Source organism: Moschus berezovskii, chromosome 23 (genome assembly GCF_049115385.1).
Source record: "Moschus berezovskii isolate FMDL1 chromosome 23, NW_MosBer_1.0, whole genome shotgun sequence".
In the NCBI taxonomy this organism is placed as follows: Eukaryota; Metazoa; Chordata; class Mammalia; order Artiodactyla; family Moschidae; genus Moschus; species Moschus berezovskii.
In genome coordinates this window covers 22,680,435-22,696,714 of record NC_142482.1, presented here as the reverse complement: position 1 = coordinate 22,696,714, position 16,280 = coordinate 22,680,435, and the positions used below count along the sequence as shown (strand labels likewise).

Below are 16,280 nucleotides of genomic sequence, written 5' to 3'. Positions count from 1 at the left end.
TGTTTGAGTCTTTGCGACCCCATGGACTGCAGCATGCCAGGCTTCCCTGTCCATCATCAACTCCCGGAGCTTACTCAAACTTATGTCCATCGAGTCGGTGATGCCATGCAACCACCTCATCCTCTGTCTCCCCCTTCTCCTCCTGAGTTCAATCTTTCCCAGCATCAGGGTCTTTTCCAGTGAGTCAGTTCTTTGCATCAGGTGGCCAAGTATTGGAGTTTCAGCATCAGCATCAGTGCTTCCAAGGAATATTCAGGACTCATTTCCTTTAGGATTGACTGGTTTGATCTCCTCGCAGTCCAAGGGATTCTCAAGAGTTACAGCAATGCTTCTGTTTTATATTTTGTTTTTTTGGCCACAAGGCATGTGGGATCTTAGCTTCCCAACCAGGCTTTGGACTCTCACCCCCTGCATTGGAAGGTGCGGTCTTAACCACTGGACCACCAGGGAAGTCTCTTCTCTCAGAGCCAGGCTGACAGGGTCCCTCAGCTGCAGTCCTGCAGGCCAGAACCACCTCTTGCCACCTCGTGGCTCCTTCTCCCTCAGAGCTTGGAGTCTACTGAATGCTCTGGCCGAGGGCAGCAGACAAGGGGGAAGGAGTGTGGGGAGGACTGTCTCTGGCCAGCAGACCCTGGGGGGGGTCTCCTGCTCACCATGTCCTTCCCCCTTCCCGGAGATGGAAGGTTCCCTGAGCAGCAGCTCAGCGGTGATCAAGTGGAGCAAGGACTGTGGTTTCTGATAGGGACTGTCTGCTCAGTGCAGGTGAGGTGAGCCCTGCATGCCTGCTGAGTCACTTCAGTCGTGGGGACTCTTTGTGACCCCATGGACTGTAGCCTGCTAGGCTCCTCTGTCCATGGGATTCTCCAAGCAAGAATGCTGGAGTGGGCTGTCATGCTCTCCCCCAGGGGGTCTTCCTGACCTACCGACTGAACCCGGGTCTCTTATGTCTCCTGCATTGGCAGGTGGGTTCTTTACCACTAGTGCCACCTGGGAAGCCCAAGGTGAACCTCACCATATATCATCCATGGTCACAACTCAGAACAGAGTTTTCCCGGGTGTGCTCCTAGAGCCCCCTCCTCAGAATCGCTGCTTGAAGGCGGGGGATGTTTGTTGATTCTGGGGCCCCATCTCAGAGCAACTCCCTCCCTGGGAGGGAGGCCCTGGGATAGTCTTTGTAAACAAGCTCCCCTGGTGACTCTACACTCACTGTGTGTGAGAATCACAAGACTAGACTTTATCAGGGATTCGTGTCTTGTCAGCTTTGTTTTGTCAGCATCTGGCACGGAACCTAGAACAGCCAAACCCTCAGAAAGTTTTAACCCTGAATATGAATCCTCAAAACCTAATTTTTTTTTTATTATGGAAAAATTCCAAACACAGGCAAAAGTGGAGAGACGGTATGGTAAGCCCCCAGGTACCCTCCACCCAGATTCTGCACTTACCAGCTCACAGCCAGTCTTGTTCCATACACTCACCCTTCCACCCAGTTATTTTGAAGCAAATCTAGACATCATGTCTCATCCCCTAATTACTTCAGGATGTGTCTCTAAAATCGAGAAGGACTCTCTCTTTGTAAAATATAACCGCAATACCAAAATCACACCTAAAAACCGAATAGTTCCTTAATGCCAACTGTCTAGTCAGTATTCAAATTTCTCCAGTTGTCTTATAATGTTTTTGAATTGGCTTATTTGAATGCAAAATCAAGGCAAGGTCCCTATATTGCGATTGGTTGATTTGTCTCATAATTATCTTTTGTTTCTTGGGCACGCCGCTCCTTGTGGGATCTTCGTTCCCCGACCAGGGGTTAAACTGGGGTGCCCGCAGCAAAGAAGGCGCCCAGTTCTAACCACTGGACCACCAGGGAATTCCTCATTATCTTTTCATCTAGTGGTTTCCCCAAGTGCCTGAAGGGCTTGCTAAAACAAATTCCTGCACCCCACCAAGGGATTCTGGTTCAGTAGGTCCACTGGGGGCCTGAGACTCCTCACAGATTCGCACGTGATCCTGATGCTGTTGGCCCAGGGGGCATCTTCCAGTAATGCTCCTACAGAATTTCCCACAGGCTCCCCCTGCAACCCCAAAATGTGTCACTTAACATATTCCTCTGTCCCCTGTGCTTCCTGTAAACCACTGGTAGATAGTTCTGGAAGGTCAGCTGGATTCCAGTTCCATTTTCTTGGCAAGACAGCTTCATGGGTGCTGTTTTGTTCTTCACTCAGGAGATGCACAATGCCTGTTTGTCTTTTTATTTTTTTTGCCAGGTTAAACAGTAAGGCTAAATCAGCTCTAACCCTGAATCTGACTCCAAATTTGAGCCAGGAATACAGGGAAACCCTACTTCACTGGCCTCCGGTGGGCCCAGGGGCAGGGTTTGGAGAGGAAAGAAGTACTCATAGCCATGTGCCCAGCAGAACGTAAACATCTTTGGAGAGCTGTCCCACCCCCTCACTCTTCTGATGCTCACAGCAGTCCTCTGGGGGAGGGTGGGGCTGATGCTACTCTTCCAGTTTTCCAGACCTGAAGGAGACAAATGCTTCACCCAGGCTACACACATGGCATGCAGCAGGGCTGGGGCGGAAGCCGGGTTTCTCACCCCCGTCCAGTATGCTTCACCCTCCCCACCGCCCTGCCTTTGGCCAGCTAACTCCCCCGTTGTCCTCCTTCTTCTAGGACCCAGATCAACTTCACGGTGGCCATTGATTTCACAGCCTCCAATGGTGAGTAGTGGGCATGGGCCAAGGAGCTGGATGGGGACTGGGGGCCTGGAAAGGGGAGGGCTTTTTAGGACTGTGGTAGTTGTCCCTAGCTGGATGCCAGGTCTTCCATACTCTCTGGCCTCATCCTCCCAAAGAGGAGGAACTTGGGCCTGGAGAACCGAAGATACAGCCAAGGTGGCAAAGGTATTCCCTGATTGGATTGTGGTCACTCACAAAGCCGGGCTCCGGGCCTACATACCCTGAGCCTTGCTCTTGCGGACACCCAGTCTCCCTGGGGGAATAGGAGAGCTATGCTGTGGGAAGCCCTGGAGCAGAGGTGTTTCTGTACAGAATCAAACTGCACAGCCCCCGTGCAGTCCAGCACTTCCCAGGTGGCACTAGCGATAAAGAACCTGATTGCCACTGCAGGAGCTGTAAGAGATGCAGGTTTGATTCTTGGGTTGAGACTATTCCCTGGAGGAGGGCAAGGCAACCCACTCCAAGTATTCTTGCCTGGAGAATCCCATGGACAGAGGAGCCTGGCGGGCTACAGTCCATGGGGTCGCAAAGCGTCGGACACGACTGAGCGACCCAGCACGAGCAGGAGCATAATGTGCAGTCCAGCCCACAGGCCAGAGGGGAGAGGCAGAGGCAGGACTGGGAGGCAGGTTCACCTGGGAGCTCCAATCCTCACCTTTGTTCGGGCTGCCCCAGCTTCCTTCCTTCTCTGACCTTCTCCAGGGTGACCGAGTGGTTGGGAGCAATCAGTGCCTAACTTGACACTGTTAGAGCCATGACAGCCTTCCTTGGATTCTGGACCCGCATTAAGCCCTGCTCAATCAGAAGTTCCTCAGGTGTGGTAGTCCGCAGGCATGTCAGAAACCTCTCTCTGCAGGCCCTACCATGGCAGAGTGCTGAGATGTCAGAGCTGAGGTGTGGTGCTCAGTATTCATAACAACGAAGAGAGTTACAGTAACATCTGTTTAATCCTCACGATAGTCCAGTGAGGCGGGGACTGTTATTAGTATAGTGTAGTGTTAGTCCATCAGCTGTGTCTGACTCTTTCCGATCCCATGGACCGTAGCCTGCCAGGTTCCTCTGTCCATGGGGAATCCATGGGGAATCCCAGGCAACAATACTGCAAGTAGGTTGCCATTCCCTTCTCCAGGGGATCTTCTCGACCTAGGTCTCGATACAGGTCTCCTGCATTCCAGGCAGATTCTTTACCATCTGAGCCACCAGGGAAGCCTGGGGACTATTATTACCCCCATTCTACTGCTGGGAAGACTGAGGCTGGACAGTTAAGCATTCGTATCCAAGATCACACAGCAGGAAGTAGAAAGAGGATTAATATTTGGCAGCCTGTGCTGTATACTCTCGTTAATAAACAAGTAACTAAAATATGAACTGTATCAGTGATGACAAGGAACAAGCCAGGAAGAGAGGTGGGGACTGTAGCTTTCAACAGGCTACAGGGAAGACCACAGCAGACCTGAAGAGGGAGGGAGCAAGGCATGTGCACGTCTGTGGAAGAGTGTCCCGGAGCGGAGGGAACAGCCTCTGCCAAGGCCCTGAGGCGGGGATGGCGAGAGGCTGGATCGAGGGAGTAACGGGATGGTAGGAGGTGCAGAGAGGCATCACTGAAGGCCTGCTCCAGTGGGGCTGTGTGGGCCCTCGTAAGGACTTCAGATTCAGCTCTGGGTGAAAAGGGAACATCGGGGCATTTTGAGCAGAGAAGAGGTGTGATTAGGTGAGTTCTGACATAGACTCAGCCTGGCGGGTGTGCTAAGTGTGGACACAGGGCAGAGACCCGGAGATGAGGCTGCTGCAGTCCTACGAGCAAGAGGCTAGAGTCACAGAGGAGGGACTCAGGCTCCATTCGGAGGGTTTCACAGCCATGGTTTGCTCGAGGATTGAATGCTCAAAAGGGAAGGAAAGGGGTGCCCTTGGACACCCCCTTCTGCATTTCTAGCCTGGTGACTTGGTGTGTCTGGGCCAACAAGCATCCCCCCTTGTCCCCACTTCGCAGGGAACCCCTCGCAGTCCACCTCGCTGCACTACATGAGCCCCTACCAGCTGAACGCCTACGCGCTGGCGCTGACCGCCGTCGGGGAGATCATCCAGCACTATGACAGTGACAAGATGTTCCCCGCCCTCGGCTTCGGGGCCAAGCTGCCCCCAGACGGCAGGGTGTCCCACGAGTTCCCGCTGGTAGGAGACCCCGGGAGAAAGGGCTGTGGCCTGGGGTGGGGGGGCCTTGCCCACCCTGCCCACCTGGGGACTCGAGCTGCAGGCTTCGTGGGGGCAGGCTGCCTGCCGGGGCTTGCAGCGGGACTTGTAGCGGAGCTCAGATCAGAACCCTACTCCCCACCTCGGTCACAATCATCTCCCCTGTGAAGCCGCCCACAGTGGGTTCTGCCCTCCTTTTCCCAACAAGACCCTGGTGGAGATGGAGTCATGGCTGAACTATTCCCTAAGACCTCAGAAATGAGGATAAAAAGGGTCTGAACAACTGTAGGTAATTCTAGGATGGGAGGACGTGTCTGAGCAGATACAGGGAGTAGGACAAGGAGCCCGTCTGGACATGGCTCGCCTGGAGCTTGTGCTGCGCTTCATGGTGGGCCTGGGGGCTCTCTCCCCAGCCCCCACCCCCGAGCTCTCACCAGAGAAGAGTCTAGGAGGGCCCAGGCCTGCAGGCCTCCTCCATCCTGGCTCAGCTGCCCCCCCAGACCACCCTGCTGCCCTCCTTCCCACCCCTCCTTCCTTCCTGGGCTCAGCTCCCCACCCGCTGTGCTCCCAGAACGGCAACCAGGAGAACCCCTCGTGCTGTGGCATTGATGGCATCCTAGAGGCCTACCACCACAGCCTGCGCACGGTGCAGCTCTACGGCCCCACCAACTTCGCCCCCGTGGTCACCCACGTGGCCAGGTGAGCATGGTATCCCTGGAGAGCCCTCCCCGCAGCTCGCAACGGGCTTCCTTCCATCCCCGTCCTCTCAGGAAGGCGGGAGGGTGCATCTCTTCCCACTGATTTACTTTTGGGGGCACCCTGACCCTAAAAAGACCCCCCTCCCACCAAAGAGCTGTGGCCCCAGTGTTCAGGGTCCTTGTGTGGGGGGACGGCGTGCCCAGCGTCCCAGCAGACAGACCGCTGCCCCCCGCCCTGCCCCAGGAATGCGGCCGCAGTGCAGGACGGCTCCCAGTACTCGGTGCTGCTCATCATCACAGATGGGGTCATCTCAGACATGGCGCAGACCAAGGAGGCGATCGTCAACGTGAGCGGGGGGCGGACAGAGGGTCGGGAAACGCCTCCTCTGGGGAGACCTGTGAGGCATGGCTTCTCTTCTCCCTTCCCTCTTTGGGACCACTCCTGGTTTCCCACTGTAGAGCCTGGAGGGCCACCAGCAGGGTTTGGGGGGTGGAGGGGGTTCCGGCTGATGAAGGATCCGCCTGGCAAACTCTGTACCCACCTCTTCATCACATTGGGTGGCCCACTCCCTCCAGATGTCTGTGGCTCTCTCGTTAACCCACCTCTGGGGCTGCTGCCCCTGGCTTGGCCAGGTAGAAGAGATGGGAGGTCCCGAGAGGTGGAGACCTGGGAACATGGAAGCCCCCACCGGGTGGTCTCCCTGCACAGGGGCTCTGGCCACAGCTGGCCCTTCCTCCGGGCCCACGTAAAAGCTGCCCCACATGACGGAGGTCCAGAGGCAGAGGAGAGGATGGGATGTCTTGCAGAAGCAGACCCGTGACCTGCCTCCCCTCTGCCTCCCTCCTTCTGATCCCCGCTTCCTCTCTGGTGTCCCCACCTCCGCTCCCTTCCCTCCTTCCTGCCTCCCTCTTTTTCTGTTTCTCTGTGTGTCTCCATCCTTCTTTTCTCCATTTCTTCCCTGACCGCCTCCCTTTCTTCTGTTGGCCCACCCCTTCCCTTCCCCACCCACGATCTCCCCTTTCTTCTAACTGGCCCCTCGGCTGGGCCCCGCCCCTCCCGCGTTGTCTCCCACGTTGCCCCCCAGGCCGCCAAACTCCCCATGTCCATCATCATCATCGGCGTGGGCCAGGCAGAGTTCGATGGTGAGTCCCCACCGCCCCCCGACATGTTTCCCCAAAGGCTTCAGGCCCTTGGGAGTGACCCCTCCCAAAAGAGCGAGGACTCACACCCCAGTCTGTGCCAGACAGACTGTCTGGTGAGCAGGCAGGGTGTGAGAGTGCATTTGTTGGCATAGGGAGGGGTGTGTCAAGGTGTGTACCCCACGCCCACACCCCAAGGCTGTGGGGAGGAGGCCCCAAGTCACTCCTCCAGCCTCCACCCTGGGAACCTGCGGAGGGTGGCGGGGAGGGCTGCCCGGGACTGGCCTCCTTCTGTCTCCTGGCTCCAGTTTTCTCATCTCTGACGCGGGGGCCTGGGCCGGCGGCCTCTGTCCTGCCCAGCTCAGGTGCCCTCCGGTTAGCTCCCCCACCTCTTGTCTTTACCCCCTCCCCCCAACAGCCATGGTGGAGCTAGATGGCGATGATGTGCGGATCTCCTCTCGGGGAAAGCTGGCCGAGCGGGACATTGTCCAGGTGAAGCCCAGACCCTGGCTTTCCCCACAGAAAATGCAAGAGAAAACCCCCCCTAGCCAGGCTGACCTCACTCCCCCTTCTGGAGGCTTCTCTGGAAAGGGGCCCTGGAGGGAGGCCTTGGTAGTCCCAGAATGGCTTGGCCATCATAGAAGGAGATAGGAGTCAGTTGTGGGGCCGGACACCCCCCAGCCATGTCTGAGACTCACTCCTAGCCTGGTGTTACCCTAGCTGGAACGCTCATGCCCAGCCCTCCCTGAGCTGCCACGCCTGCAGCGTCTCCTGTAGAACACAGAGGCCTAGTTTCTCGCACCTTCTGTTGCTTTCTGACAAACCCCGTGAAGGTGGAGGCGGTGTCTAAAAGGCTGCTGCAGCCCTTTTCAAGAATGAGTGTTGCCTGGTTCACTGAATCAGCGCCAGCCTCTCCGCGGAGAATGGCAGCTGCAACAGCAGACAGGTCTTTGTCCTTAGGGAATCCCTGCCCAGTCAAGCCTCAGAATGCGCCTCAGTAAGCACACACCCCTCTGTGGCTCTGCTGCAGACGGAGTCCCTGGTGCTTAGGAGATTCAGAGTAAAAAAAAAAAAAAACCTGACAGTCTCCATACTGCCCCCTCCCCCATTAAAAAAATTCAGATGGGGGAGGGGTCATTCCAGAAGTGGAGACCGAATTTGGGGGGCTAGAGACTGAAGAAGGGCAGGCTGGGAGGTGTGTGCAAAGGCCCGGAGGCAGGCGTGAGCCTGAGGCACTGGAGTGGAGGGTTGGGGGGATGGGGGGCAGACATCTCCTGGGAGGAAGCCATAGGAGTGGAACTGTAGGTGTTGGGCCAGAAAGGGAACCCAAAGAGACAGAAGGGACTCTGCTGCAGAGGTGGGAGGAGACCTGCAGAGTCCCTTTCCCAGAAACCAGGGATTGCCTTCACCATTTCCTGAGTGTCTGCTAAATTCTGCTAAGTGCCTCTACTTGGTGTAGATACTTAATCAGAGATTAAGGAATCTTGTTGAGTGGTGTATCCTGGCATGAACAGTGTTCAGTAAGTAATTCTTTGAGTGAATGAAAGAATAATGACTATGATACAGCCCTTTAGAGAATCACTATGCTGAGGAAGGTTTGGGTCAAGCCAGGCAGAGGCTGGGCAGGAGTGGGACAGGAGACCAGGCCTGGAGATTTGGGGGGTGGGGGCTGGTGTCCAGAGGGAGACCTGGCCTTACCCTTCCTCCCCCTCCTGGACAGTTTGTGCCCTTCAGGGACTACGTGGACCGCACGGGCAACCACGTGCTGAGCATGGCACGCCTGGCCCGTGACGTACTGGCCGAGATCCCTGACCAGCTGGTGTCCTACATGAAGGCGCAGGGCATCCGCCCGCGCTCCCCACCCATGGCCACGGCTCGCTCTCCCCCACAGTCCCCGGCCCGCACACCCCCAGCTTCCCCGCTGCACACGCACATTTGAGTGTGTGGTCTGCTCAGATGGCTGGGGCTTAGGCCAGTAGAAAGGTGGGCGGGGCGCCCAGACCCAGCTGTGGTCCACCCCACCCAGCCTATGGAACATGTGTGCTTGGGAGGCGGGTAGAGCGGGGCTTCTGGAGACTCCTCCCACACTGCCCCACACCCCAAAGTCTGGAGGTACAGGTGATGGGAGTTGGGGATCTGGGCCCCTCCTTCTCTTTAACCGATGCCTGGTTCTGGACCAGCCAGGAAGATGTTAATCAGGACCACTGGGGTCCCCCTCAGCCCACCTGGGCAATCTTCGTCTGCTCCTTTGTCACCTTGAGCCTGGGCTGAGCCTCCCACCAACAGGTCCCTTGCTCCTGTGGTGTCTACTCCTATACCAGCCTCCTGACCTCCACCTCAGTATCTATCCTGTTCCTGTTTCCAATGAACCCCATGAGGCTGCTGGGTTTTGAGGAATGCCCGAACACGTGACCCCCTCCCTGGGACCCTTGCATGCAGTGGGAGTACTACAGACCCGTGAAGGAGACGCTGTGGTAGTGGATGGAGGCTGCATGGTGGGCAAGGAATGGAAGCCTATCAGGCATAGAGTCCTTTCTGGTGCTTCTCCAGCCCAGTATGATGCTGGTTCTAGATAGAAATCCACAGGCCTCTCCTGGTCTGAGCCCATAGGGACCTTGGCAGTTGGCTTCTGGCCTCAGACATCCCCTTCTCTCCCCAGAGGCTGTCCAGGGTCCTTGGGGTGCAATCCTCTTCCGCCCATCTGGAGGCTTAGGCAAAAAGGCAGCCCTGCTCCAGCACTCTGACACTGCCCCTCTATCCCATGGGGATGGGGGATCACTGGGTTCAACCTTGCCTCCAGCCCCTGCTGGCTGCAGGAACCCAAGCAAGGCCTTTCTACCTTCTGGGTCTCAGTTTCCACAGCTGTAAGGCAAGAGGGTTGACCAGATGGCCCTGGGTTTACCTCCAGTTCTGATGGTCTGTGAGTCCACAGTCATCCCCTGTCCAGCTTCCCCAATCCCACACCTCACTAATGCTTCCCTTTAAGGCCATCTTGGCTCTAGGGTCACCCTGTTCCATCCCATCACCCCAAATCCACCCTAGTCCCTCAGCCTTGGGCTCCTGGCCTCTGAGCCAGAGCCCTTGCCCCTGTTGTGGGAAAGGTGAGAAAGATGATCTCATCCCTGGGCCCCCCCAGCTGCCCAGCCTTTACCCACCTGGGGAACAGGTCATGCATGCCAGTCCCTCCTGCTGCATGGGGCTCCTCTGCCCACTGAACCTCCCAAGCCTGGTGGAGAGCAGGCCACACCGCGTCTGTTGCGGACACTGCTTCCCTTCCCATCGTGCATGATGGTGGCGTTTCTATGCTGTCTGGTCCTGTGCCCGTCTCTGAGACAGTCTCTGTGTGGAATTTGCCTTAAACTGAAGTAAATTTGATTCTTTTACTGAAGTTCTTTGTTTTCCTTTGTCCTTTGAAAAATAGCACAGATGTTGCTGTGTGAGAGTCCAGGTTCTCCTCGCTCTCTTTTTTCCCCTCTTTTGTTCAACAAAAGTGTGCTGAACAACTACTATGTGCCAGGGCCCGTGCTCGGCACTGAGGCTGCAGCAGTGAACAAAACTCGGGGGCCCTGTCTCCATGTCGAGCTTACAGCAGACGCACAGCAGGACCGGGGAATCACAATAAGCACATAAACAAATGGGTAAATAACAATTTCCAGTGGTGGTAAGTGTCACAAAGGAGAATAAGAGGATAGAGAGTGACCGGGTGACATTTTAAATGAGATGGTTGGGGAGGGGGCCTCTCTGAGGAGATGACAGTTAGATGAACCCTAAGCAATTGAGAGAGAGAGGCATGCTGGTATCTGAGGCAAGAGGGCTTCAAGGAGCAGGAGCAGCACATACAAAGGCCCTGGGGTGTGTTTGAAGGACAGTAGAAAGCCAGTGGGTTGAACCTGCATAAAGCAGGGAAGAGTAGAGATTTCCTTGGTGCTCCAGTGGTTGACTCCACACTTCCAATGCAGGGGGCACAGGTTCAATCTCTGGTCAGGGAACTAAGAACATGCATGCCACAGGGGGCAGCCAAAAGCAACAAGGAGGGGACAGTGCAGGAGATGGGGTTTGGGGTGAAGAATCTGGAATGGTGCAGGGCCTTATAGGTCACAGTAAGGTCTTCAGTGTTACTCTGAGTCAATCAGGGAGCCACTAAGGAGGTGACAGAGGTGAGCAGCATGATCAGATTATTCTGTGAGTGACTTTATTGCATTTGCTCACTCATCTCTCAGCAAGTGTTGAGTGAGCATTAGTGCCAGGCCCTGCTCAGGTTTGGAGACCCTGCTCACACACAGTAGCACCCTTCACAGGCCTCTGACCCCTGCTCTGGAGAAATAAGGAATAAATACTACCGCCCTAGGGTATCAAGACGAAACCAGTGGGAAGGGCCGGGATCTGTGAGTACCAAAGGGGGACTCGGGGAAGCCTAGACCACTGGTCCCCAACCTTTTGGGCACCAGGGACTGGTTTCTTGGAAGACAGTTTTTCCACAGGGTTGTGGGGATGGTTTTGGGATAATTCAAGCACATTACATTGATTATGCCACCGCTGATCTGACAGGAGGCCGAGCTCAAGGGGTAATGTGAGCGATGGGGAGTGGCTGTAAATACAGATGAAGCTTTGTTTGCTCACCCACTGCTAACCTCCAGCTGTGTAGCCCTGTTCCTAACAAGCCACGGATCAGTACCAGTCAGTGGCCTGGGTGTTAGGGACCCCCGGCCTAGACAACTCACAGATCATGTGTCAAGGATGAGTTACTGCTCCTGTGTGACAGGGCCATCTCTCCTCCTTCGCAGGACTGTCATATGGCCAAAATAACATGCAGATGTGCATGTATGAAGCGTGTGACATGCATAGGCTCTGCTGCGCTCAGTGTGCAATAAACACTACCTTCCTTCTCGTCACTCTTCACATATAAGCTCCTGTGGCCATGAGGGCCCAGGATCACAGGGAAAAGGGATCCCTCCCTTCTCTGGGCGAGTTTGCTCTCGGATTAGCCCTCCAGGCAGCCATTCCCAACCTGCACATCACAAGACACTGGTACTAATTACACCAAAGTTTGGGACTTGCTTGCTTCTGACGATTTTATAGTAAATTAGAGCTGATTCACTGCTATCCTTATAATTAGATGCCCCTCTGACTTGCATTCTGATCCGCTTTGAGTGGGAACCGGGTGGGGTCACAGCTCAAGAAGAAGGAAGTTCCCATAACCAGTGGCCTGATTTCCCTCACCTTGGGCACCCGTGGGAAAGGGTTGGGAGGAGAAGACCGCCTGGCAGGGGAATTGAGGCTCAGAGCCGCCGCCCCAGGGTGCTGAGAGCATCTTCATTGTGCTCAAGACAGTAGCTTCTCTCCTGGGTTCTTTCCCAACGATGTGTTCCACGGAACACTGGTTCCCTGGCAGGGGTTTTGGGAAGCTGCTGGCTCCAAGCCCGTCTCAGAGAGTCCCAGGGGCTGTCAGAGTGTTTGAGGCTCTGATTAGTCTTATGACAAAGAGACTATATTTCTTAAGCTTTTTGACCATGGTGTGTGTGTGTGTGTGTGTGTGTGTGTATTTAGCTGTAACACTGTCACCAAGCAGAACACGCTGTCTTGGGAATTTCAGTAGAGACACATCTCCCTGGTTCCCAGGCCAACACGAAAGCCTGAGGCTTTTCCCCAGGAGGCCTGAAGGAGGGCGTGGAGTTGGGGAACTTCTCAGAGGGGATGGGGTAGCAGAGGTGAAGCCATTTGGTTCTGGAGAGAAGCAAGAGTCCTCAAAAGGCATCCCTGCCCCGGCCACATCAGGAGGAGAAACCACAAAGAAGAGGGTGTTCAGGAATTCACAGACTCATGGCTCCACTTTGACTTTACTTCATGGGGTTCCTATATGGTGCTGAGAAGTGTGTGTGTGGCAGAGCTGGGGGAGGGAAGGCAGAGACGGGAGAGGAGACTGAAGGGCCCCTCTCCCCAGACTATGAGCCCCTACTCAGTCTGCCCATTCAATCTCCAGGCCTTCAGGATTGAGGACTCCGGGTTATCAGCCCCCAGATAATACTGCTACTCACTTAGCCTTTCGAAGTCCCTTTGCCACTCTCATTTCAAATGCCCCTGAATTAACAAAAATAAGATTATACTAATAACAGTAATGACCAATACTCCTTTACTAAGCACCAGGCATTCTTTTAAGCACTGTGTATTCGGGAAGTTTATCTTCATAACAACCTGTAGAAAGGGTACTATCAGGATTCTACTCTCCAGATGAGAAAACTGAGGCATAGAGAGGTTAAGGGACTTTTCAGGTCATACAACTAGAAAGCCGCAGAGCCTAGAGGTATCCATCTGAGCCCCAAGGTAAAACGGGTGCCATGATCTAGTTGCTATTTAACTGCTGTGTCACCTTTGCAGGGCTACCTCCCATCTCTGGATCTTCATCTCCCCACTGGTAAAATGGAGGGGATGGGATCTAATGTCACTAGGGGTCTTCCCATCTCTCTTGAATTTCAGCCTTCCCATCAGCCTAACCTCTCAAACCCCCACCAGGCCCCAGAGGCTTCCCGGGGCCCCATCACGTCCAGGCTGGACACTCTCCATCACCACACCAGCTCCGGCCGCAGCCCTGGGATGCCTGGCTGCCAGCAGCCCGTGAAAGAGGTCCCCGAGCCTGGCCCGGAAGGGGCGAGAGAGGTAGAAGCAGAGGACGGGGCTGACAGCACAATTGGAGTAGGCCAGGAGAGTGCAGAGGCTGGAGGCTACGTAAGCCACAGGCGTGGCAGGCAGGTCACCCACAGCCTCCACGTAGCCCAGCACGGAGCAGGGCCCCCACATCAGCATGAAGACCACCAGCACTACAAGGATGAGCCCGGTGTTCTCCTGATGCTCCCGGGCGCTCTCCCCCACGGGGCCCTGGGGCTGTGTCCACAGGAGCCAGCCCATGTGGCCGAAAGAGCAGCCCAGCCCTAGCACGCAAGGCAGGAAGGCCAGGGCTCCCAGCAGCGTGAAGTAGCAGGAGGTCTGAGCAGGGTTCAGAAGCAAGAGGCAGGCCCAGGCCCCCTCCTCCAGGACCACTCTCTGGAACAGCCAGGTGGGCAGCGAGGCCGTGAGGCCCAGGGCCCACATGGCCCCACAGAGCAGCCAGCGGGCACCCGGGCCGGACGGGAGGGCCAGGTCAGGCTGGGCCACGGCCACGTGGCGCAGGAGCGCCGTGGCCACCATGCTGTAGAAGGTGCAGAACATGGTGGCGTTGTTGGCGGCCTGGCTGGCGGTGCAGACGGTGGGGCCCAGCCACCAGTCCCGCCGCAGGAAGCTCAGCAGCAGCACCGGCACCACACAGGCCAGGAAGAGCAGGTCGGACAGCGTGATGTTCACCATGAGGCTGTTGGTCAAGGAGAGGAGCGGGCGGGGGGCGCCTGGGCCCCGGCCCACCACCAGCAGCATCAGCCCATTGGCCGGCAACCCCACCAGCAGGATGAGGCCACAGACCCCCGCAAAGACGAGTCGGAGCGGCCGCTCAGCTGTGGCTGTGAGCCCGGCGGTGGACGTGGCGTTGGCCTCCATTCTGCTGCTCCAGACACACAAGGACAGTGGAGAAACCAGAGGCCGCCTTCCTCCTTCCCTGCTGAGCTCCCTCCTTTCACAGACCCCTGCACTCGGCGGGTGCCCTGGGCCTGCCCCAGCCCCTCCAGACCTCTCAGCAACCTGGTGGGATGGGCTCTGTCAGTGCCCTGGGTTCAAATCCTGACTCCGCTACTCGGGAGCGCCATGGTCTGGTGTGGAGCTCGTGTGACTTGTTCTGCTCAACCTCAGCTGTAAGGAATCGAGGAAACAAAGGAAGTGAAACAGGTGTCAACAGTAACTTCACTAAAGGACGAGATTTAGGTAATTTTCATTTTCTCTGTAACTGCTGTATTTCTAAAATTTTGCAGGGAGTACAAATTGAATCTGATAAATAAATATTTATATATTAGTATATATGTTTATTATAGTATATATACACTATAGTATACTGCATACATGTAGCGTGTATACTACATATATGTAGCGTGTATATGGAGAAGGCAAATGGCAACCCACTCCAGTACTCTTGCCTGGAAAATCCCATGGGTGGAGGAGCCTGGTAGGCTGTAATCCATGGGGTCGCGAAGAGTCGGACACGACTGAGCGACTTCACTTTCATTTTTCACTTTTCATTTTCACGCATTGGAGAAGGAAATGGCAGCCCACTCCAGTGTTCTTGCCTGGAGAATCCCAGAGACGGTGGAGCCTGGTGGGCTACCATCTATGGGGTCGCACAGAGTCGTACACAACTGAAGTGACTTAGCAGCAGCAGCAGCAGTGTAGTGTACATACCAGGATACTATACTTAGTATAGTATATATATGTGGTTTAGAATACATATTTAGTATAGCGTATGTATTATTTATTATTTAGTATATATATTTATTTAGTATTTAAATATATATATGCACCATACATGTTTTTAAACAAAACCTCGCCCTGCCTGTGAAATGAACAAGTTTTAATTTGAAGTTCAAGTGGGAAAATGAATATGCAAGGGCTTTGAGAAGCTATAAAGCCCCAACCAGTGGTTCCCAAGCATGTGGTTCCCAGCTGAGGAGTTTCAAAAAAAAAAAAGACACTAATACTGGGACTTCCCCGTGGCCAGGGGTTAAGACTCTGCGCTTCCACTGCAGGGGGCACAGTTTCACTCTCTGGTCAGGGAATTTAAGATACCTCATGCCACTTGGTGCAGCCAAAAAAAATATTAATTCATGGGTCACACTCCAAAGACCCGATTTGATTGTTTTGGGCTTTGGCAGTTTTGAAAGACCAGCCTGGGAACCACTGCCTTCAGTGGGCATGCTGAGCTGCTTACCTGGCAGGGCAGGGGGAACTTCTGAACTGAACCCAGCCTGTCACCTCTGCTGAGGACATGGGGAGTCCTAAGGTGAGAGCACGCAGGCTGAGAGAAGGGGTCAAGTCATCCCAGAGCTGGCTCAGGGGCCGATGTCTTCATCTTGCATGTCACAGACAGGCCAGGACCCCAGAGCTTTAGTGAAAAGAGGCAGCTTACCCCTTAACTCAATAACTAAATAAATATTTCCTGAGCATTTACCCCAAGCCAGGTTCTGAGCAAACAAGCAGCAAAAAGGACAGCTCAGTGGGATCCTGATTCTTGTTTCCATCCCCTTGTTTCCTGCACAGGGAGCGGGGGTTGGAAAGCCCCTCTGCAGCTGGCTCAGAGCCAGGGGTCCCCTGAGTCCCTCTTGCAGAGGCTTTGCTTGTTCTCGGGGTGCCATGGCAGCCACTTGCCTGAGAAGAGACAGTAGGTGGGGAGGTTTCTATAGATTCTGCTGCTGACACCCCAGGTCTCATACTCTGGTTCCAGGGGCTGCAGGGGAAGGAGAAACTGAGGGACCCCCTAATACCGTAACTGCCCCAGATGATTGCCACTCTCCAGGTGTTTGTCATTGCTTTTTTGTTTCTTCCGTCTGGCCCAGACTTGCCTGCTAATGATATGAAATATGATTGGATAGGAGGGGAGGGA

At 55.1% G+C, this 16,280-nt stretch overlaps 2 protein-coding genes across 4 annotated transcripts in view; one reads left to right on the top strand and one right to left on the bottom strand.

Moving 5' to 3' along the window:
* Positions 1 to 10,154, top strand: part of CPNE5 (copine 5) — a 101,414-nt gene extending 91,260 nt beyond the window's left edge. For all 3 annotated transcript variants that reach the window (XM_055406719.2, XM_088831098.1, XM_088831099.1), the window contains 7 exons: positions 2,674 to 2,720; positions 4,729 to 4,910; positions 5,500 to 5,627; positions 5,871 to 5,973; positions 6,712 to 6,769; positions 7,185 to 7,258; positions 8,487 to 10,154. In XM_055406719.2, coding sequence (XP_055262694.2) covers positions 2,674 to 2,720; positions 4,729 to 4,910; positions 5,500 to 5,627; positions 5,871 to 5,973; positions 6,712 to 6,769; positions 7,185 to 7,258; positions 8,487 to 8,705 — 811 coding nt within the window. In that variant the 3' untranslated portion in view covers positions 8,706 to 10,154. The remainder of the gene's footprint in view (positions 1 to 2,673; positions 2,721 to 4,728; positions 4,911 to 5,499; positions 5,628 to 5,870; positions 5,974 to 6,711; positions 6,770 to 7,184; positions 7,259 to 8,486) is intronic.
* Positions 10,155 to 13,065: 2,911 nt separating this feature from the next.
* Positions 13,066 to 14,341, bottom strand: LOC129543801 (galanin receptor type 3-like). Its single transcript, XM_055407120.2, has one exon. It carries the CDS (start codon positions 14,288 to 14,290, stop codon positions 13,262 to 13,264), a length of 1,029 nt encoding a protein of 342 aa, XP_055263095.2. The 5' UTR covers positions 14,291 to 14,341; the 3' UTR covers positions 13,066 to 13,261.
* Positions 14,342 to 16,280: the final 1,939 nt, after the last annotated feature.

Bases quoted from the DNA above. Each gene is read 5' to 3' on its own strand.
- LOC129543801 (XM_055407120.2), bottom strand. From the start codon at position 14,290: ATGGAGGCCAACGCCACGTCCACCGCCGGGCTCACAGCCACAGCTGAG.